Below are 23,377 nucleotides of genomic sequence, written 5' to 3' on the forward strand. Positions count from 1 at the left end.
CATGGCTTCACAAGCGGACGTTCTTGCCTAACTAATCTATTAACATTCTTTTCATCAGTTTTCGAATCGGTGGACGAGGGGCACAATTATGATGTGGTATATCTCAACTTTAGCAAAGCCTTCGACAGAGTCCCCCACGAAAGACTAATTAGAAAGGTAGAAGCACATGGCATCAAAGGTGACATCCTTAAATGGATTAGGGCGTGGTTACAGGACAGGAAACCGTGAGTGAGCATTAACGGCACTACGTCCCATTGGAGCAACGTCACAAGTGGAGTTCCCCAAGGCTCAGTACTTGGACCATTATTATTTATTATATACATAAACGACATAGATATCGGCATAGACAGCAACATAAGTAAATTTGCTGATGACACTAAAATAGGACGTGTTATTAAATCTGACGAGGACTCGGCAAAACTACAGGAAGATCTAAACAAATATTTCGAGTGGTCTGAAAAATGGCAGATGAAGTTCAACGTCGACAAATGTAAAGTACTCAGTATAGGAGATGTAAACAGGGAAACCAGATACCAGATGAACAACGATGCCATAGAGAAATCGGACTGCGAGAGAGATTTAGGAGTAATGATAAGTAGGAACCTTAAACCAAGTAAACAATGTGTTTTTGCTAGTAACAAGGCTAATAAAGTACTTGGGTTCATACAAAGGAGTGTTAGTTACAAGACTAGCGAGGTCATCCTAAAACTGTATCTTGCTCTTGTGAGACAACACCTGGACTACGCAGTTCAGTTCTGGTCACCGTATTACAGAATGGATATAGAATCCTTGGAAAGAATTCAGAGGAGAATGACAAGACTAATCCCGGGCATTAGGAACCTTGAGTATAGAGACAGGTTAAAGCATCTTAATTTGCACTCCCTCGAGAGACGTAGAGCGAGGGGCGACCTGATAGAGGTGCATAAGTGGAAGGCAGGGCTAAACAAAGGGGACATTACAAAGGTACTCAAACTATCCAACCAGGAGCGAACTCGTAACAATGGTTTTAAATTAGACAAATATAGATTTAGGCACGAAAAAGGCAAACATTGGTTTGGAAACAGAGTAGTGGATGAATGGAACAAGTTACCAAATATCATCATTAACTCGAATAAGCTGAATAGCTTCAAACATAGGTTGGATGCTTATATGAGCAATAGGGGTTGGGTGTAAACGGGACTGCCCAGTATGGGCCAATAGGCCCGCTGCAGTTTCCGCCATTCTTATGTTCTTTTGTTCTTATTTTAAGATGTTAACATGGTAGTAGTTTTAGGCTGGTATTATCTAAATGTTTTTAAAATAATTTCCTAAATTGTGTCGAAAATTTTTCACATGACACTGGTCAACATTCTACAGCTGATACCTCAATTAGAGGGGTAACTATGACTTCTAAACTCCTCCACTGATGTTATCTATGTACTTTTTTTCCTGTTATTGCCGTACATTAATGGAAGCAATGGCCTCAGTAATCATGCCTTGTTTCATATACAGCAACAATGAACACTTTCAGCATACGTAAAATAATATGTACAGCTGTTCAGTTATCATACTGGTAAGGCATTTACTGCACACATCTACAGTATGATTCTACTCTATGTTCTCAGAAAATGCACCACCGACCTCCCCCACCAATTTCTAGATAGTAATTATTGTTTAATTTGATAATGACTCATAAACATTTATTAAAACATAAACTCTTCCACATAATACTTTAAATATCTAAAATTTTACTTTAGATATTAAGTTTATTGATCAATATATTCATAAATATTTGTTTAACGTTAAAATTATACTACATGGCACCAGGACCTGGCGGTGGGAGGAGAGGACAACACGTGTGTCGTGTGAACTTGGGCTACTCGGCCACACACTAGTTTACGGGTCCTGCCTGTACCTCACACTGTCAACAACGACCTTGGCAACCTCTTTAGCATACGATATTGTGGTGTTGATAACAAGTACGAATTGTACATGCCATGTGAAACGTAAACAGAACATATTCCATGCTCTTGGTCCAGATTCAGTACTAGTGATAGAAAGTGATCTTGATTACACGTAGAAATAGTGTCCGTACATTCGTGGTTCGTGGAGGCATTATCTCTAAGCATATCTACAGTTACTTGGAAAAATTACATCGTGCACACCCAGGATAATTTTAATTGCATCAAGGTAAGTAGGTGAGACGAGTTAAGTTTAAGAAACGCCAAAATTATATCCTTAAATATTGTGAGGAAAGAATACCAGTTGTGTAATGCAGCGCTGCCAGACGAAAGAGTTATTGCCATATACTGTAAATTGTCTTGTGAACTTAATACGCCCATTGAAGATAATTACACGATAAACACCAATTAAAGTAAACTCCCTAAGGAGTTTACACCGAGTTTCATCCCTGACAGGTGCTAATACGAGACCAAAGAGTAAACCTTGTGGGATGACGTGGTTCAACACTATCTTTTATCTTGCATGTGTGTGTGTGTGTGTGTCCGACTATTGATTCAAATGTTGAGTTCAGGGACTAGGAACGCCATTAAGGCTGTGTGATAAACATTACCAGTTACGATATTTTTGCTGAGGACTTAGTTGTTAATTATTGCTCGAATTCTCATACAGTAGTATTAAGCGTTAATATAGGTTGTGTATTGAAGACAGGTGGTGGTGGTGATAACAGACGGGTAGTGACTGGCTGTGCTCCTTATAACACAAATAGTGTTGTATCTTCAACCCCTAATAATGTGGGCTCACTTAAAAGACTAGTACATCAGGGGCGCACCCACAAATTGAGTGGGGGGGTTCCAAATTACTGAGAAGTCTGGCGAGCGTAGCGAGCCCTTTCAGCTTGGGGGGCGCTGTAAGCCCCCCGGAAAAAAATTGAAATCTGACCAATATTTGACGCCATTTGCAATGAATCTTAGGAAATAACCTGAGGTTGAAGCTGGTGTAATTTAGCATCCTAATCTTTGTATATAGACTTATATTACAGGATAATAGAAGTCATACAATTTTGTTTAAATATTTTATTTACACAATTTTAAAATACATGAATTTACTGCACTAAATATAGAGTATATAATATGGTTATTACTGTACTGAATGTGTAACAATCATTAAGCATTTTAATACTTGTATATAATGACTAACTAACATTGAACACTAACAGAGCTCATAAAATTTGCTTAACAGTTTTTGAACACCAGTAAAATACATTGCCTTTATTTTTCTGCAAGTACATTGGCAAATTTCATCTTCCTGGGATTTCTCTGTGCAAATGTGTCAATTACTTGGTTTATATCCCCTGGTATATCTCGGTGCATGTGTAGTAATGTCAGGCCTGTCAGTCTCTCATTCCCCATTTTTGATCTGAGTGTTGTTTTTATTCGTTTCAGTCCACTGAATGATCTTTCTGCAGAGCATGTCGTTACTGGCCGGGTGCACAGGATAATGAGCAGGGTCCTCACGTTGGGGAACATGGAACTTGGTGTCTGGGAGAGGGTGGTGTCTGGCAGTGCTGTATATTAAGTGCATTGAGGTGCATGGGAATGGCAGAGGTGGTGGAAGTTACCGTGGCGTGGGGTGAGGTCAGGTAAGCTGACCCAACCTTCGTGTTACTAAGGTGTCGCCAGGTCAGGTATGGGTTGGCCGCACCATGCAGTACCTGGAGGGGGGGGGTTCCGGGCAACCAGGAAACCCCCCTGGGTGCGCCACTGTACTACATACAGTATGTTCCTCTGTCGTGGTACACCTAAATGGCCTGAGTGTTGGTATTGTCTTAACCAGTGTTGACGTATTTGTTCGCCTGCTGACGGTAGTAAGTAATAACAACAATCATATCAGTTAACTCATGGTCATTCCTTTGTTTGTATGTCACTGGCTATGACTTGAATTACCCATTGACTTTTACATTAGGGTATAGTTGATGAAATTACGGTATGGCATTGCTGTAGAAGACATACTGTAATGAAAAACTGATTCTATCCAATATCTTATATCTGATGTGATGACGGCGTGATCTGTAGTTCTTAGAACACTATACGAGTCAACGACTAAACAAATCCTGTATGAAGGGTGAGCTGTGTGATGCTCTCACTCTGGTACACAAGACCGTAACTTTTACTTTTATCCTCTTCGCCACTGATCGGCTCGTTAGCCGCTTGGGCGGTCTGTCACGTCTCTGTTACGCACTGTTGGCAAGTACTCGGTGGCGTCACAACACTCTCTGGCAGGTTGTTCCAAGAGTTCACAACTCGCACTCCGAAAAAGTTTGCCCTCACAGTTTTCTGGACTTGTGGCTTCTTCAACCTTGAGCTGTGACCACCTTGTGGGGTGGGCGCCCGTCACCTCCAAGTATGGACGCTCGACTGAGTAGTGCCACCCTGAGATGTTTATACACCTCAATTAGGTCACCCCTTGCCCGTGTAATATAAGCTAGGCATTTGCAGGCGCTCTAATCTTTCTGGATAACTGAGGTGCCGTAGGACAGGCACCAGTCTGGTGGCCCTTCTTTGGACATCTTCTATCAACTGACAGTCCCTAGCCTGTCTCGGGGACCAGACAGTACTCCAGGCGAGAACTTTGTTACAATCCTAGTAATTATTGACGGTGTTGAGGGCGGACTGTAGCAGCACGCAGAAGACATGTGAAAAGAAACATTTAAAGCAAATAGTGGAGAAATGTGGTGACGACAATGTACGTAATGAAGGAAATAAAGAGATTGGCGTTACCAATCGAGTTAAATTAAGTTATTAAAACTAAACAGAGCACTGTTATGTATTTTCAACTCACGGTGTCCGTTTTCACAATCGTTCTTTTAGTTCAACAATCTAGTTTCGATATAACTGTAGTTTTGTCTACTCTAAAAGTATCACATACTCCCAGAATGTCTACTGTTAGTTAATAATGACGTAACCTAATGGGAGTAGACTGACTGGGGTGTTAACGTGTTGTTGTGTGTCTCGGTGTCACAGCTGTCCAATATGACTGTCGTAGCAACACTGGCTCCGTGTGCCACAACTCTGCTGGTTAGATTCAACAACAGCTGGTTTGGAATTTTATTTAAAGAACATTCGCTTCTTGAATTTACTTGTAGTTAAGGGATCTGGTGTCGTCACTGCGAAATAAACTTTACATTTAATTAAGAATTAATTACATGCCGCTGGCGAATTGACAGAATCCATCACTGAACTATACATACTGGAAAACTCAGTTAAATTAAGTTTAAACCAGCACACATTCTTAAATTAAAATGTAAACTTTGTTGATTAAAAGAAACTATTTAGTCATCAGCTGAAAGGGATTATAATAAATAACAGGTGGAACAGTACGTGGTGACCTTTACCACGTACACAGGTATGAAATAACTGGTACAAAATGGCTGGGGTACGAAATGACTGATACGAATACTTGTGTACAAGGCATGAAACCATTGATTCACTGTCAGGCCAGCTCAGTGTGGGGGCGGGTCTAGCTAGGGAAGATAAGGGGCGACAGGCTGGCATTTAAGATAACGTAATGAGATCTACTGTAAAGTGGGATAAACTAAACCGTAACAATAACTTAATGAAACACAGAACTCAGGGAAATAATTCCTTATATAAATTGTTACCAGATGTCGCTAACAGCAGATGTTTACGTTGGGATGGAGAAATAATAACAATAATAATAATAATAATAATAATAATAATAATAATAATATTATTATTATTATTATTATTATTATTATTATTATTATTATTATTATTATTATTATTATTATTATTATTATTATTATTATTATTATTATTATTATTGTTATTGTTATTGTTATTGTTATTGTTATTGTTATTGTTGTTATTATTGTTATTATTATTGTTATTGTTATTATTAGTATTATTATTAGTATTATTATTAGTATTAGTATTAGTATTAGTATTAGTATTTTTATTATTTAGAACAATGAATTAGGTTCAAAATAATAATTTGATGTTCACTCTGACCTGATAATTAAAAAAAATAATTATCTTGTATTTCTCCATAAAAACAGTGACATGTATAATATAGTTCTACAAGTCCGTGTATCCAGTGAAAGTTAAACAATAACCGTGATCGCTGAAGCACCTAAAACAAAAACAAACTTTGTGACTACACCTCGATATTGCCTTGTCTAAAACAAACAGGATGCTACTTTTCAGCTCGGCTGTAGTTTCACGTAGTGGTGTGAGTTTTGTCTAAGGCTCAGTGACAAGGCATTGTTGCTCTCGGCGTGAGGGAGATTCAAGGTGTGTTGTGTTGTTTCTGCGGGACTCGCGAGGCTGTCGAGTTTCGTGAGTACATTACCGAAATTTCTTACAGCTTCTTTGGTTTTTGGTCACTACAATCACCTAAAAGACTCAAAATCACACTTCTAACTCCATTTCACAAACTCCGCCAAGATGGTGGCCCCAACACTAGATTATGCATGGTAGATGTTGTCAAATTTCGCTTGTTCCCTGGAAAAGGAGGATTGTATGTTTACATGAGTGAGGTAATAAGAGAGGTGGAGGTTAGCGAGTGAAGGTTTGTTAGTGTGATGGAGAGGGCTGGGGAAGCAATGAGATGACCTGTTGCATGTGTTGGTGCATGACTTAGGAAATGTGTAGTAGTAGTTGAAGAAAGTTAACAGGAAATAAATTTATGTAAGTAAGTAGACAAGGAAGAAAAACTGAATAAGGTGAGGGGTTTCAATATCTGGGAGTGGAAGGAACAGCGACTAACAAAGAACAGATCTTATGAAAGTTAGGAATCCCAGCTTATTTCGCCTGATGATTAAACACCCTAATGTTAACATAACTTCCCATTTACTGTAAAGGTTTTAATCGTCTGGTAAAACAAGCGGGAGTTAGCAGTTTTAATAAGACTCCCCCAAAAAACCCCAAAACAAATGTATTAAGATACGTGTAAACGCCTTGGTTTAGGACGTTCAGGTGACGGACAGGTTGGAGGGAATGATTGAAACCCGCCTTTTGACGCATTCAATATTTATTGATGTGGTCAAAACCTGCAGAGGAGAAGGCGTTCATAATATTACATGGTGATCCATGTGATACATAATTAGTTAGTCTCACAGTTTTATCTTAATTACTATTTATTAAACATACTGACATAACACAAAGTTTATAACTCTATGTATCTTAGCTACGCTTCATTCCGCATTGTTTTATTACTCCAGATAAGGCAGAAACGAGTAGGCGTAATTAGTCAACAATGTTTCAGTACTGAGGGGTATGTCGTCACTTAGGCTGTACTTACAAGTGCGGGTCAATGCAGATCAGCATGGTGTTCCAAGAGACAACAGTACTGCGTAAATTGTCCCAGCACAAATTCTAGGACAGGATTGTGAGTCGGTGTTCACCATTGCGAGCAGAGAGCTGGTCTTCACAGCATCACTGGAGAGGGCGATCTGCCTCATGGCGGGGCGGGCAGCACCGCCGAAGACAGTCCACTCAGCAGAACCAGACTTGTCTGTAAACACTTCTACATCTGGCGAGGTCACAGGTCGAAAGATTTAATGGCAGCACACGCCAGCACTGTAGCTGAAGCCAGCGGCGATAAGAATATGTATAGGGAGAAAAGCTTCGTCATAGGAGACGAAGATGATATATTGGAGAATATTCACCACTGATGTTATTGTACGGATGTGATGTACAAACCTCCGATACAAGAGGAATAAAGAAGTTGGTAGTGATGGCAATATTATGCTTGATAATGTGTAGAGTAAAGTTTTTTTTTTTTAGTTTAGCAATTTTATTGACAAATCCTGAAGTACAGTTTGCCTATTCAGTGTAATTCAGTCAGGAGGTCCTGAGTAAAGAGGATGCAAGGACTGAGAGCCACCGATACAGTACTAGGAACTAAGGAAGTGGGAGGAACATTGAGTTGCACTGAGCGTGCTTTAGCGTAGGTGGTATGGACACGTTAAGTTACATGAGAGATTGGTCTAAAAAAACGTATGGTTCGAAAGTGGGTGACAGGAGACAGACAGACAGGGGAAGGAAGGTACGAGATAAGACAGGAGAGAAATGTACCGACAACAATGGTACTCGTGAATGATAAGAACATATCAAGGGAGGGAGGAGTTGCTCCATAATTTGGATCTGCTCAACACCGTTCGTTTTATTTTGCGTTTAGGGATAATATTAGGATAATATGTTAAACTATCCCACTGCGTGTAAATTTTTCCTAATCTAACTCGGTATTTCATGTTGTCTTCCGTATTGAGCTGTGATACACATACCACGCAGTCATTTACTTCAAAGCTTTGTGAACACCAAGACTACTGGGGTACTGTGTGTTTATGTTGCAAAAATAAGAGATGTCTTTAAACCAGTCCTCGATATAAGTTTCACAGGAGATTGACGTTTAGTTAGTGGAGACAACGAAAGAAACGGTTTATTAGTCAAAGGTCGAATGTTATGTTCTACTGTTCGCGTTGCCGTACCAGTGTCTTGTCTCAGTCAAGTTAGGAACGTACAGTCGGGGTCAAAAGTTTGCTCCCTCCCAAAATGAAGCAGCATCGACCCCAATCGAGATACAACAAGCAGGGTAAGTCAGTTCGGAGTCTCATTCCCGTGATTCAGTTTCACTACTAGGAGCGAACTTTTGTCCCGGATTGTACATAATAAGTTAAGGTTCCCTGTAATTATGTCTGTTCACTTAACTACTCGAGGACAATATAATTAGTTTTAACTTTATGGACAACAGCAGCGAACTTACACACAACTCCACTGTACTGGGCTGTAAGTTATTTGACCGGAATTAACAGTCAGTCTTCACACAATTAAACGTCACCTTCAATACTGTACTTCACGAACACTTAGTACTCACGACAGAGTACACTTAGCTTACAGAGAGGGTAGCATTCAGTGGAAGGGGGGGGGGGGTAGAGATCACAAACTAGGTTGAGGCCGGCACCTCTGATTGATAATTGAGTTATTTTACTGACAGTCAACGCCTGTAGTCAATACTTCTTGACATGAGCTGAACGACGCATGGCGGGCTTAGTGATGGTAGGTGGGAAGACTCTGGGTATTTATGTCTATCATACTATAAGAAACTCTGGACAGGTTTATAGCACCAACGTTCTGACTGGCTCAAAAACACTGCGTTGGTGAACTAGCAAAAATGACTGTCCCTGGCTGGCATTATTGTTTCAACATGAGTATTTTAAGGCAGGGGGAAGGAGAGGCCACCAGACTTAAGAGGTGGAATCTATAGTACTTTACATATGCGGGCAGTCAGGTATACCAGAAATACGTGAAGAAGTGGATAATGATGGTAACAGTGACATTGATGGCGTGGGGAGTTGTTTCCTGACAAGAGAAAAAAGTGAAGACGTAGGCTTCTCGTGCAGGCTCCTCGTGACCTGTACTGGACAATGGTTGCTTGCCTTGTTTCTTTATTCAAGTGACTTATGTTTATTCAAGGTGTCTTAATTTTCTATTGTTTATATAATTCGTTTCTATTGTCACTTAGTAAATGTTGCTTCTGTTAATTTTCCTTAAATGTCGCGCGTCCCGGCAACAAAACATTCACCTCCTTGGTATGTCTGCTTCACACGTCAACAATTATTCAATAAAACTCCACGACAAACACTCAGGCTGTCTCCTGAACCGGAAGTTGATCTTATCGTGTCTTCATACTGTTATCGTAGAATATACGATAAGAAGACGAGATTGTAAGCTTTGAGTGTCAATTTTAATATTATTATTGGTGTTGGTTCTTTTATCATTATATTTGTTTATAATTTGTTACTGTACATATAATTGTGGACTTGGTTAGTTATGGTAAACGAATCTTTTAGTTGCATCGGTTTTTTGGTTTTCACCGATGTGGGTTTGTTTTGGGGGTAACGAGCTCTTCTTAGCTGATCGCTCTTGTCACCACAGAGCCGGCACTCTGTCAACACAAACTTCCCCTACCAAAGCCATCTCAACCTACGTTATTGCTGAACAACGGTGGAACATCTTTAAGATAATTTCACGAGTATACTTCTGTTGCAACCTATATAGGTTTGTCGTGATTACTGTGTTGAATAAATTCAACACGGGGAGGAAGATGTACAGGCAGTAGGCAGCTATCAAACAGGGAGGTTGCGTTAGGCTTACCCACACAGCCAACTCCAAAGTTTGTTTTACTAGAGATAAGGCACCCGGCGAGCCATGACTACAACATATTTTTTTTTCCTTTAGTGGTATGTTAGCCAGCCTATAGGGGGCATTGAGACAGTGCTGTACTGTTCATCGCCTCACGCCCCAAAACCACACTTTGAGTAGTATCCTCTAGGCCATGGGTTAGTTAAGACGTCGTCCCCACCCTCACCCTCCTGAAGGGGACGGGACACCACACAGAGTCCTCCACCGCCACCCCGTCCTGTGGACCGTCAGTGACACGAGACTAAGTGTGCTAACCTAGGTTGTTACCCCCGTGGAAAAATCACGTGTGGATGCCTGGTTGCGACAAGAGCAATCCAGGCTGGCCTATTGAACCTAAGTAGTTAATCAAGTCACGCTTACCAGTTCTCCTTGCCGCGACAACCGTTTACATTGACTGTCAGTGACGCGAGACTGTGTGTGGTAACCCAAGGGTACCTTTTTGGTGTTATTCCACGTAGAAAGAAATTCTTGTGCGGAAGCCTGGTTGCAACAAGAGAAATCCAAGCTGGCAGTAAATGTATCACTTGAAGAATTAAGGCTCTGTTAAGTCATACCCATAGTAGAGTAATCACATGTGTATCCAAGTTGAAAATTCCCTCGTTAGAAGATTAATTTTATTACAGCGTGAATGTGAGTGACTCGTATAACCATGCAAATTGTAAAGCATTGTGTAACCAATAACTTAGATGGATGTTGGAAATTAATGGAACTCATTAAATCATCATTTATCAAGTATAAATCATGGAATGTCGGGTGGTGGAGTGAATTTCTACGTAGATACGCCATAATCTCCTGTAAGTAACCAGTGTGAAGGTATCGAACTCTACGGTAAGAAATATAGGAAACACAATATAATATAATCTTTATATAACATCCACACCTAAACTACTAAATCCATGAAAGGCAGCTACCAAACAGGGAGGTACTACCGCCTGGGAAGATATTGGAAGCATCATGTGTTGTCTAATGGTAGACCCTGCTGCCATATGTCATCACACACAATTGTAGGGTCTCAGTTATTTCTCTTTCTTGGACAACGCAACATACAGTATACATCGTTTCTCACTCTTGATCGGTTTTATTTTCCATTCCTGTATTTATGATAACCGGTGACTCTACAATTATTCTTATATGACCGGTACGCTTATTACAGTCCACGGGAGTTCATGACCGAGTATGTGTTCTTATGATTAATTATAACAGTCCTCCACAAATTTTCAAGAGAAAGAACACTACAGTGTGGGTGATGCGTGTCTTCAGCGCCATTAGTGAATTAAGCCTCAGGAAAGGTGACTTTTGGTAATAAAATACACACGACCAGGGTAGGTTGGGGTATGGGGTCAGGATGGGGTTGTAGGGTGGAGGTGTAGGATGGAGTTGTAGGGTGGGGTATAGGGTCAGGATGGGGTTGTAGGGTGGAGGTGTAGGATGGGGGATGTAGGGTAGAGGTGTAAGATAGAGGTGTAGGATGGAGTTGTAGGGTGGGGTATAGGGTCAGGATGGGGTTGGAGGTGTAGAATGGTGGTGTTGGATGCAGGGTTATATGTACTCGCTCCAACCATAGATTCGTACGTACTCTACGAACATAATCTTGAAAACTTAAAGAAAATATTAGGGGATGTAGTTCTGCCTTACGTTGTGCGACACTATATAGACTACAGAGGTCTGCACTGGTTACTCGCATTGTGGTGTGGGCGTGGGCTGACACTGAGAAATGTTTGCGGGGGGCGAAACGGGTGTGGGTTCAAACTTGAAAATATCTGGGGGAGCAGGAGGACGGGTTTGAGTTTACTTATGCAGGTGACTCTTTGGATCTTTGCAGGTCAAGATAAATTATTCCTTAATTTTGCTACTTTAATATTGGACACTAGACCGTTAACAGGTGATCTATCTCAGAGAGAAAGAGAGTGCTTGTATTGCCTCCTCCCTAATAGTGACATTCTCTTGTATATCTCGGGGACCAGAAGGGGTGACAGTACTCCAGACGGGGAAGCATCCCACTCTTGAAGATTGTGACGAGGGACGGATCGCCTAGATATCTCAACGACCTTCTTATAAGACCTACTAGTTTAGTTGCTTGATTCACTGTCTTCTCACTGTGGCCCGAGAACTTCAGTTCATTGTCAACATATACACACAGGTCTTCTATTAAAGTAGTTTCTTCGTCCCGTTGGGACATATGATAAGCCTCCTTATTGTTGGTGCGACCCAGGTGTAGCTTCTTCACTTCTTGACATTGAATCTTAGCAGCCATTTCTTCGACCAGTCTTGAAGCTGACATAGATCTTTCTGTAGCTCTTCACAGTTCGCTTGGTTCTTAATTTCCCTGAATAACTTGACATCGTCTGTAGACATTTCACATTTGTATATGGAGGAGTGTATAGCTTCTGGCATCCTTGCATTGCTTGTAATTTTAATTGCTTACTGAAACATTTACCACTTAATAACCTGCTAAAATTTCACTTAGCGGGTTGAATGCGATCAGACTTGCGGGTGTGGGGTGAGAGTGGGCAAGGTACTGCGGGTGCGGTGCGGGCCTGGGTAATATATTCAAAGCTTCTTCTGTTGTGTGGCGTGTGTAGATATGGTACTGTGGGTGCGGTAGACGGTTAGTATTCGATATAGAGATTATCTTATCTCGGTAATTTTGAAGAGCGCCAGCAATGTGTCAGATATGAGGAGATGTTTTCTTGCAGGTTGTTGTCGTCACTGCCCGGGTGTGAGGGGTCACGATGGAGGAGGCGGTCACGTGCCAAGTGTGCTCGGATGTGTACCAGTCTGGACTCCGCGATCCCCTGGTGCTGTGCTGTGGCCATACCTTCTGTCGCAGCTGTCTCTCCAGCCTTCGTGTCAGGGGCGACTTCAACTGTCCCTCCTGCAGGCGAGACCTTGACCACATTGACTTGGAAGATTTGCCTATCTGTTTCTCGTTATTGGGTTTAGCATCCAGCTACACTCATTTCCAGGTGTGTGTGTGTGTGTGTTTTTTTTTATTTGGGGGGGCTTATGTATACCGTCAACCCACAAGCAAATTGAAGTAATTTTTGTGACTAAAAACTGGGTTCTTTTTTAATCGACGGGTGACGCATCTACCGACCAAAGAGAAACGAATCATCTTTACATAGACTTATCATTTATAATTTGTTTCATTATAAATAAATAAATACAATCTTAATATTTTATTGTTAGCCTTAACTTAAATAAATGATGTAAGCGGGTGACGTGACTCACTACAGGACCGCTAGTAGTCGTGTACATGATCTTGCCTCACCGCTACTCTTCTCACTCATACACTCGAGTCTTATACAATTTGATCATGTACTCTACTAAAAATAGAGTACTCATGTTGTCATTGCTCCTGGCGTCGTCATATAATGTTACCAGGTCAGATACTGTCAGTCAGCTCAGTAATTAAAAGCTCTAGCCGCTATTGTTCAGTTATGGATGATGAGTGAACGGAACCAACTTGTGTGGCGAATACTTAAGGTGGTTTGTGTGCTGGTCATGTTATTACCTGATGCCACTCTCAGGGGAGCTCAGTCTCACAGGTATATACACAGTAACTAACTAGGAGTGAAAGATAATTATTTAGAGGACAATATTCAAATTACATAATCTTCTCTCGGCAGTGTGAGACCTGCAGTGACCATGGGGGTGACCTGACCTACTGGTGCCGGGGGTGTAATGCGGCTCTGTGTGGCCTCTGTCTCTACTCCAGCCACCCACAAAACCACGATGTCCAGCTAGCTAAAGTCTGTCTCCAAGAGAAGAAACACGCACTACAAGGACAAATTAAACAATACAGTCAAGTTTTAATTGATAAGAAAAAAATTATTACTGACAAGGCCAGCAGTTACTTTATTAAGCTCAAAAGACTGTGTATTAATAGTAATCGACTTCATGATGCTGAGAAAGATGTGGCTGCCATCTCAGAAGACGTAGAAGAAGTCTGCAACATTGATAATATGATAATCTCGGAGGTGAAGCTGAAGAGTTTACAGATAAAACATCGACCCATTGTAGCAGAAGATGACGATGAAACAGAAACTGATCACGTGGCTGAAGGTTTATATTCAAATAACATAGCCGAAGAAAACAGCCAGGGTGATGCAGCCAGCGCCTGCCACCACAACACAATAAATGACGACTTTCCTGTAGACAGACGCCGTGCTAGGCTGGACTCCTGCGATGGAAAACTCTTGCTACACACAATCAGTGCTCGTGTTGACAGTCGCCTCTTTTTGCAGGTAAAGTCCAGTTACTATAAAGAGGTACAGGGGGTGATGCATATTCATGTTGACAGTTCTGCTTAAAACTAGATTAAAACTGACTTATCATGTACCAATGAGTTCTCGGGATTAAGCATAAAAACATAAATTCATAACAAGTGCACTTCTGATAAGCCTCCCCCTCACCACATCCCCCTTGTGTTCCCCCACCTCTTACCTCTGATGCAACCCCTTTACTGAGACAATATTGTGTGTAATAGGATAAACAAGAGAGAACATCTCGCACTAAACCTTTTAATAACAGTACTTATAATCCCCTGGTCGTTGTGAACCTAATGGGGAACTTCAATAACACTCTAGTGCCGTCGCTTCACCAAGAACAAATAGTAATAAGTAATACAGTATCCGTATATTTACTTACTGCGGGGCAACCTGGCAGTTTGTTTCTGGTTCCATTGAAAACTTGTACCAATATTAATGTTTCAAATCTACGGGTCTACTTCTTATAGATTAAATTGTTTAAAAGTTTCCCAGTAATACTGTGTTAAGAGGGTTTATATCAAGAACTGTAATATACAACAAACAGTTCAATGGTATCGTCACACTATTCCTGGTGACGGCTCAAGCGTCTAAGTGTGTTATGAAGCAACTAATACTGAGAGTTTTTTAATCTAAACCTGACCTATTTACCTTCCATGTAAACCTCCTGTGAGTCCTTGGTGGTATGATGTTTTGTTTGCATTGCCTAGAACGGGGTTGTGTCATTGGGGTGTTCACTTGGCTGATACTGTATATCAAATTCCTTAATGCATCAGGCATTCCTCTTAATTAATATACACATATACCTTAATAGACATGCTATATTTTACCCCTTAAATTACATGAATTTCTTCTTTGTAGCTGCCGACGGAGGTGTTCCTAGAGTTGAGTGTTGGCAAGCAAAGTCTGGGTCGTGTATACATCGAGCTGTGGACTCACCTGCGTCGTGCACAACAATTCCTGGCACTCTGTCTTGGCTCTTTGGGATCTTCCTACGTCGGCGCCTCCTTCGTTGTTACCGCTCATAACCAAGAAAGAGAAACCTTGGACGTTCGTAGATATGTACTTCCAGATGGTTCAACAAGCAACAGGATTCTAATGAGTGACTTAGAGTGGGGTGGAAGGTTTTCAGGACCTGCAAAGAAACGAACAGTAATGGGATCCTTTTATGGTACAGACACACACGGTTTTGGCATCTGCACAAGAGGGCAGCCCTTAGGAACTTTCCAGTGTCCTTTCGGGAGAGTATCGTCAGGGATGGGGGTGGTGGAGGTTGCTGTCCGTCATAACCCCATCACCGAGGTCACCATCACTGACTGTGGCATCGTCATCCCTGACCTCATTCCTTAAGATTTTCATTATTTCCGGCAATTTGTCAAGGATGCCATTAAGGTACGCTTCTAAATGAAAAACAAACAAACAAACAAACAAAAAAAAAAAAAAAAAAAAAAAAAAAAAAATTCCTTCACTTCCATGATGATTTTTTTACAAAATTAAAATTTTCCTCTTTTTCAGCATTAATTTTACTAGTGCGTTACGTTACTTTCTTAGGGGATATTAAGACTACAAACTCCCAAACTCAATAATTCTTCTTCTTGAACTGTGTGTGTGTGTGTTAGGTGCAATTTTATAAGCTAGTTATTTTTTAATATAATTGTACTGGGGATATGGAACCAAAATATGGCTGTGGAAATTCCTTCCCACTGCAACTGAGCATCTGTAACACAAGTGACCAGTTGGAGTCATTACAGAGCTCAGGTCACTGGTGTAGTAAAGAGAGATATTAACTAGGACATTGTTGGGAAGACGACACAAGGCTGTTGACTGTGGTGCTTCTAGGGCAAACATCGATACATTTAACCAACGTGTTGTGATTCATTGCTGTCATGATATATTTTATAACCTCTTGATATTTTACAAACTTTGTATATGTTCAAATATGAAGTAATTTGTGTACTTAATAAAGTTACGAGTCATTTTATCAATTGGTTAATGTGCCTTAGTCCTTTCCATACGGTCAGGTATAGGTGTTGGATGTTGTAGTGTGTGCAACTGCTGTAGTGTATGTGTGGGTGTATGACTGTTTTAGTGTGTGTGTGTGTGTGTGTGTGTGTGTGACTGTTGTAGTGTGTGTGTGTGTGTGTGGCTCTATGACTGTTGTAGTGTGTGTGTGTGTGTGTGTGTGTGTATGTGTGTGGGGCTATATGACTATTATAGTGTGTGTATCTTTGTGACTGTTGTAGTGTGTGTGTGGCTGTATGACTGTTAATAATAATAATAATAATGATAATAATAATAATAATAATAATAATAATAATAATTAACGGTTTATTGAAAGAGCATGGCAGCCAGAAGGCTGAAAATATCCAGTTACATAATTGGGGAATGGGTCTCTTGATTTACAAATAATATACAAGTAACATAAGTTATGCAAATATGATATATAATAACTAGGTGGGGAGAAGCTCAGACTAAAGGGCATTTCAACATAGTGACAGTGCATAGTGTGTGTGTGTGTGTGTGTGTGTAATAATAATAATAATAATTAACGGTTTATTGAAAAAATTCTGCAGCCCGAAGGCTGAAAATATACATTGGACATAAATGACTTATTACATACATTGGTGGTTTAACAAAAGCCTTCATTAGAGAAAGGTAAAGGAACATACAGTGAACATACAGATTAATGTAGGTGTTGAACAGCAAACTAGTGTATAACCTCCCAGATGGTGTTAGAGGAACTCACGTGGTGTAGTAGTTCAAGGCAATAGCAGGACTGGTATCCACGTGGTGTAGTAATTCTCACAGATGGTGTTATGAGGCCTCACGTGGTGGACAGATGGTGTTATGAGGGGTGGTGTAGTAATTCCTCACAGATGGTGTTATGAGGGCCACGTGTAGTAATTCCTCACAGATGGTGTTATGAGGGGCCTGACGTGGGTAGTAATTCCTCACAGATGGTGTATGAGGACTTGATGGTGTGTAATTCTCACATATGGTGTTATGAGGGACATGGTAATTCTCACAGATGGTGTTATATGAGTGAGGTTGGTCCCAGGCCTTCCTATCGTAGACGGATTAACAACACATCGTGGTTGTTGTTGGGTCTCCCGTTATCACTGGTACCTGGGACCTCACTGTGAAGGTTAACTGGGTACGACTGTTACTGTTGAGTTGTTCTCACTGACTTAAGCACTGTTCACCACTGTTCACCCTGTTAACACTGGTTCCGTTCCTTTCCTAAATGAAATTGTAACTTCTGGCGAGAACTTGTTGATATTCCGGTGGGGAGAGGGTTCAGGGAGGGGTTGGTAGGGCCAACAGTTGACCTGGCTGCTCCGAGAGGAGCGCAGGTACGTCTTGACCCTTCGGTGGTCAAGGATGTGTGTGGCAGTATGACTGTTGTTATGTGAGTGTGTGTGTGTGTGTATGACTGTTGGAGAGTGTGAGTGTGTGTGTGTGTAGTTGTATGACTGTTGTAGAGTGTGTGTAGTTGTATGACTCTGTAGTGTGTGTGTGTGTGTGTGTAGTTGTATGATGTTGTGTGTGTGTGTGTTGCATGACTGTTGTGTGTGTGTGTGTGTAGTTGTATGACTGTGTAGTGTGTGTGTGTGTGTGTGTGTGTGTGTGTGTGTGTGTGTGAAGTTGTATGACTGTTGTAGAGTGTGTGTGTGTGTGTGTGTGTGTTGTATGACGTGTGTGTGTGTGTGTAGTTGTATGACTGTGTAGTGTGTGTGTGTGTGTTGTGACTGTTGTAGTGTGTGTGTGTGTGTGTGTGTGTGTGTAGTTGTATGACTGTTGTAGAGTGTGTGTGTGTGTGTGTGTAGTTGTATGACTGTTGTGTGTGTGTGTGTGGTGTGTGTGTGTGTGTGTGTGTGTGTGTATGACTGTTGTAGTGTGTGTGTGTGTAGTTGTATGACTGTTGTGTGTGTGTGTGTGTAGTTGTATGACTGTTGTAGTGTGTGTGTGTGTAGTTGTATGACTGTTGTGAGTGTGTGTGTGTAGTTGTATGACTGTTGTAGAGTGTGTGTGTGTGTGTGTGTGTGTATGACTGTTGTGTGTGTGTGTGTGTGTGTGTGTGTGTGTGTGTGTGTGTGTGTGTGTAGTTGTAGAGTGTGTGTGTGGTTGACTGTTGTAGTGTGTGTGTGTGTGTAGTTGTATGACTGTTGTAGAGTGTGTGTGTGTGTGTGTGTGTGTGTTGTATGACTGTTGTAGAGTGTGTGTGTGTAGTTGTATGACTGTTGTAGAGTGTGTGTGACTGTTGTGTGTGTGTGTGTGTTGTATGACTGTTGTAGTGTGTGTGTTGTATGATGTGTGTGTGTGTGTGTGTGTGTGTGTATGACTGTTGTAGTGTGTGTGTGTGTGTGTGTGTGTGTGTGTGTGTGTGTGTGGTGTGTGTTGTATGACTGTTGTAGAGTGTGTGTGTTGTGACTGTGTGTGTGTGTGTTGTGTGTGTGTGTGTGTGTGTGTGGTTGTATGACTGTGTAGAGTGTGTGTGTGTGTAGTTGTATGACTGTTGTAGAGTGTGTGTGTGTAGTTGTATGACTGTTGGAGTGTGTGTGTGTGTGTGTGTGTGTGTGTATGACTGTTGTGTGTGTTGTATGACTGTTGTGTGTGTGTGTGGTTGTATGACTGTTGTAGAGTGTGTGTGTGTGTAGTTGTATGTGTGGAGTGTGTGTGTGTAGTGTGTATGATGTTGTAGTGTGTGTGTGTGTGTAGTTGTATGACTTGTAGAGTGTGTGTGTGTGTGTGTGTGTGGTTGTATGACTGTTGTAGAGTGTGTGTGTGTGTAGTTGTATGACTGTTGTAGTGTGTGTGTGTGTAGTTGTGAGTGTGTGTGTGTGTGTGTGTTGTATGACTGTGTGTGTGTGTGTGTGTGGTTGTATGACTGTGAGTGTGTGTGTGTGTAGTTGTATGACTGTTGTAGAGTGTGTGTGTAGTTGTATGACTGTTGTAGTGTGTGTGTGTAGTTGTATGACTGTTGTAGTGTGTGTGTGTGTGTGGTTGTATGACTGTTGTAGAGTGTGTGTGTGTGTAGTTGTATGACTGTTGTAGTGTGTGTGTGTGTGTAGTTGTATGACTGTTGTAGAGTGTGAGTGTGTGTGTGGTTGTATGACTTGTAGAGTGTGAGTGTGTGTGTAGTTGTATGACTTGTAGTGTGTGAGTGTGTGTGGTTGTATGACCGCTGTAGTGTGTGGCTATCTGACTGTTGTAGTGCGTGTGCGTGTGTGTGTGTGTGTGTGGCTGTAACTGATACATTGTCAAAATTAAAATAAGTGGTGGAGGGATTCTACACACACAACTGGCCTTCTCTCGCCATGGCTACGTCTAACTTGGGTGACCATTAAGTAAAAAAGAAAAACCTAAATCTAGATAAAATTACCAGATGTCTGTGTTGGTTTAGAGTTCACAGTTAAAGCATTGAGTGAGTCAGAGATAAGAAGGAACGACTTGCAGTGGGTGGCAGTCAGCACCTGAACATAGAAGTGAGTAAATGGATAGTCTTGCATCTCTCTGTTCACGACTGGCAGAAAACATTGACTAGCTTAGAGATAAGAGAACGACAACTAATGAATGACTTTCTTGTGTGGATATCTATTTAGTGAAGTACTGTCTGTTCACCCATTAAAGCTAAGTAGTGTTGGTAGCCCAGGAGAGGTTTGTATTCAGTCACACTTTCATCTTCCCACATTCGCCCTGCCACACTTATCCTCACACACTCCCACACTCACAAACTTTCACCTTTCCACACTCTCACCCTGTAGTAGGCAGCTACCAAACAGGGAGGTACTACCGCCTGGGAAGATATTGTAAACATAATGTGTTGTCTAATGGTAGACCCTGCTGCTATATGGCATCATGAAAATTGTGACCAAGTCCCCGGTTGCTGATCTGACTTTCTGCCTCATTTACACACAATTGCAGGGTATCAATTGTTTCTCTTACTTTGACAACACAACATACACACAGTATATTGTTTCTCACTATTGATTTTTTCATTTTTGCATTTCTTTATGGTTCCTTATTATTATTATTATTATTATTATTATTATTATTATTATTATTATTATTATTATTATTATTATTATTATTAATTTTGTATTATAAATTTTATTTTCTATGAATTATTATTTATTTTTAATGTAATTTTATTATAAATTTTATTAATATGAATTATTATTATTATTATTATTATTATTATTATTATTATTATTATTATTATTATTATTATTATTATTATTATTATTATTATTATATTTTCACCCCCAGGCCCCGATGTGGGTCAGTGACCTGTGCCCAGGTGAGCTAACCCCCATTAAAAAAAAAAAAACTCCCTCACCTGCAGGACCCTTGTGACGCACTCATTGAACGGTTCCTCCATGAATTAAATTTTGCTTGATACATTATTCTATAAAGCCACATGAAGCAATATGAAATCTCTACACAAATACCATGTTTTTGCAGCAAAATGTAGTTTGTACAGCAATATGACACCAGTTTACTCGTCGTGGATACCTAACTTTTTCATTAACGTGTTGACAATGAATGTCAATTTTGAGGTCCAGAGAGAGTGTCAGTTTTACATCACTGGGTAACGAGTAGAAAACCCATCACAGAAAATCCAGTTTAAAAATACATCGTGTTGACATTCTGGTAAAAAGTTGTCGATATGAATTGCGGAGCTTCATAGACTGAAACATTTTTATGGAACGATTAAAAGTTCGATTGTTTGAAGTTGTCGATAACTTGGTTCTGTTTGTGTTGTGATGACCAAGTCCTGACAACAATACACAGGTTGTTTTAACCTTCTCTAAATCAGGGCTCAGGATATATATATATATATATATATATATATATATATATATATATATATATATATATATATATATATATATATATATATATATATATATATATATATATATATATACCTGTATATATGTGTGTGTGTGTGTGTGTGTGTGTAGTAGGTAGTAAGCAGCTCTCAAACAGGGAGGTATTACCGCCTGGGAAGATATTGGAAGCATAATGTATTGTCTAATGGTAGACCCTACTGCCATATGTCATCACAAAAATTGTGACCAAGTCCCAGGTTGCTGATCTGACTTTCTGCCTCATTTACACACAATTGCAGGGTCTCAATTGTTTTTCTTACATTGACAACACAACAGACATATCGTTTCTCACTATTGATCTTTTTTTTTAATTTTGTATTTATATATGGCCCTTTATTATTATTATTATTATTATTATTATTATTATTATTATTATTATTATTATTATTATTATTATTATTATTATTATTATTATTATTATTATTCGCCCCCAGGCCCTGATATGGGTCATTGACCTGTGCCCAGGTGGGCTAATCCCGTAAAAAAAAAGACGTTATAATCTACGCTCAAAGACGCCTTCAAGTCCTTGAGGTGAAGGCCAGAGACCCCAGTATGCAGCACACTTTCCTCTTTGGATCATTGTGTTAAGGCGCGGCACTTAAACTGGATGTTCTAAAGTCTTCAATGGTTTTAATGAGTCTGGAGCCCAACTCATTCAGGAGCTTCACAGTTTTGGTGCCCCAGGAGCCCACAGTCTCTGACCCTATTGGGATAAAACTATACCTGTATTTGTAGCTCATGATCCTGTACTTTGCTTTCTTTCAAGCTTGCCGTCCTCCATGTTCCAGCTGCACTCTGGGGGGAGAGAACTTGGTACCAATGTAGAAGCATATGTCTAGATCCACTTTACCATTCTTCTGAGGCAACAGTGAAGTTCTGTCTCGAAGAAAGTTTTCTGAAATATAAATCTGTGGTTTTCTGTGCCCGAGGCTCCTCTTGATGATATACAACTTGGTTATATCTTTGATGCTAACCCTAGAGGCACCACAGACGAGGGCGTGGTTGCCACGTTGGTCTACCAATTCGTTGACCTTGGAGCACATCTCCACAATGGCTTAATCCCAGTGAGCTTGTTTGCCATCCTTTGGTTGGGAGTATTTGTCTAACTGTTTGGGGCATCATTGTCTTTTAATGAGTGACTGCCTCCTTATAACTTGGGTCATTAAATCCTGCCAACATTTCAAGGTGTTCTGGAATGATTCTTCCTATCAAATTAAAGGGTACTTTACAGAGCTATTTGGGAGGCCTTGCATATACCAGTTCCTCCCTGACAGACCAAGAGAGATGCTTGTACACATTGAGAGTCCACCAGGGAGAGGTTTACGGCTCTAGTGAACATGATTTTTAGGAGCTCTTCATGCTCCCCTAATTTGTGGCTATTGAAGGAAGGGACGCACCCCAGGCCATACATTCGCCAAAGCCTGGAGAGGTAATTTGTGAGGAGGTACAAGGCTTCGTGGGCGTTCAGGTAATCCATTCTTTCTTGTATCCTCTTTATATCGTCCAGCTTATTGTGTGTGTATGTATGTATGTATGTATGTATGTATGTATGTATGTGCGTGTGTGTGAGTGATATAATTTCCTGAATCGTTATTTTTGTCAGTATTTATAATCATATGATTTTCCTTTATGTTTATGCCAAAGCTAAACGACACATCCCGAGGACATTACAAGAGGTCATGCATAAAGAAAAACATAGAGAGGATAAACAAGGAGGTGAAGATCGTCATATACTGTACAACATCACACTGACCAAGAAGATACTTTTCCCTTTCTCTGACAGGGGAAGAGAACCAGAGGGAACGGTAGAGACGACTCAAAATTATATTGTTTTTCAGATTTTACTGGACGCTCAGGTAAGTGCTCTTGTAAACTGGCTAAGTTTTGATAAGTAAAAGTTTCTGAACAAATCGGTGAGCATAAGAACATTTGGGAGAGGTGATGGTGATGGTGACGTCATGGCAGGAACCGGGTGCCCGCATTATCAATAAATTTAGCGACTAATCGTGTGAGGTCAGCAGAGGTGACCGGAGCCGCAGCGTGTGCTCGA

The 23,377-nt window shown here is 40.6% G+C and overlaps 1 protein-coding gene across 1 annotated transcript; it reads left to right on the forward strand.

Moving 5' to 3' along the window:
- Positions 1 to 1,823: 1,823 nt before the first annotated feature.
- Positions 1,824 to 16,412, forward strand: LOC121872923. Its single transcript, XM_042376052.1, has 4 exons — positions 1,824 to 2,169; positions 12,860 to 13,129; positions 13,793 to 14,410; positions 15,293 to 16,412. The coding sequence occupies exons 2-4, from the start codon at positions 12,896 to 12,898 to the stop codon at positions 15,779 to 15,781; spliced, it is 1,341 nt and encodes a 446-aa protein (XP_042231986.1). The 5' UTR covers positions 1,824 to 2,169; positions 12,860 to 12,895; the 3' UTR covers positions 15,782 to 16,412.
- The last annotated feature ends 6,965 nt before the right edge of the window (positions 16,413 to 23,377 follow it).

This window comes from Homarus americanus, unplaced genomic scaffold (genome assembly GCF_018991925.1).
Source record: "Homarus americanus isolate GMGI-L3 unplaced genomic scaffold, GMGI_Hamer_2.0 scaffold11022, whole genome shotgun sequence".
NCBI lineage: Eukaryota > Metazoa > Arthropoda > Malacostraca > Decapoda > Nephropidae > Homarus > Homarus americanus.

Coding starts and splice junctions, on each gene's coding strand:
- LOC121872923 (XM_042376052.1), top strand. CDS start 12,896: ATGGAGGAGGCGGTCACGTGCCAAGTGTGCTCGGATGTGTACCAGTCT. Junction 13,130..13,792: donor CCAGCTACACTCATTTCCAG/GTGTGTGTGTGT, acceptor TTCTCTCGGCAG/TGTGAGACCTGCAGTGACCA. Junction 14,411..15,292: donor ACAGTCGCCTCTTTTTGCAG/GTAAAGTCCAGT, acceptor TCTTCTTTGTAG/CTGCCGACGGAGGTGTTCCT.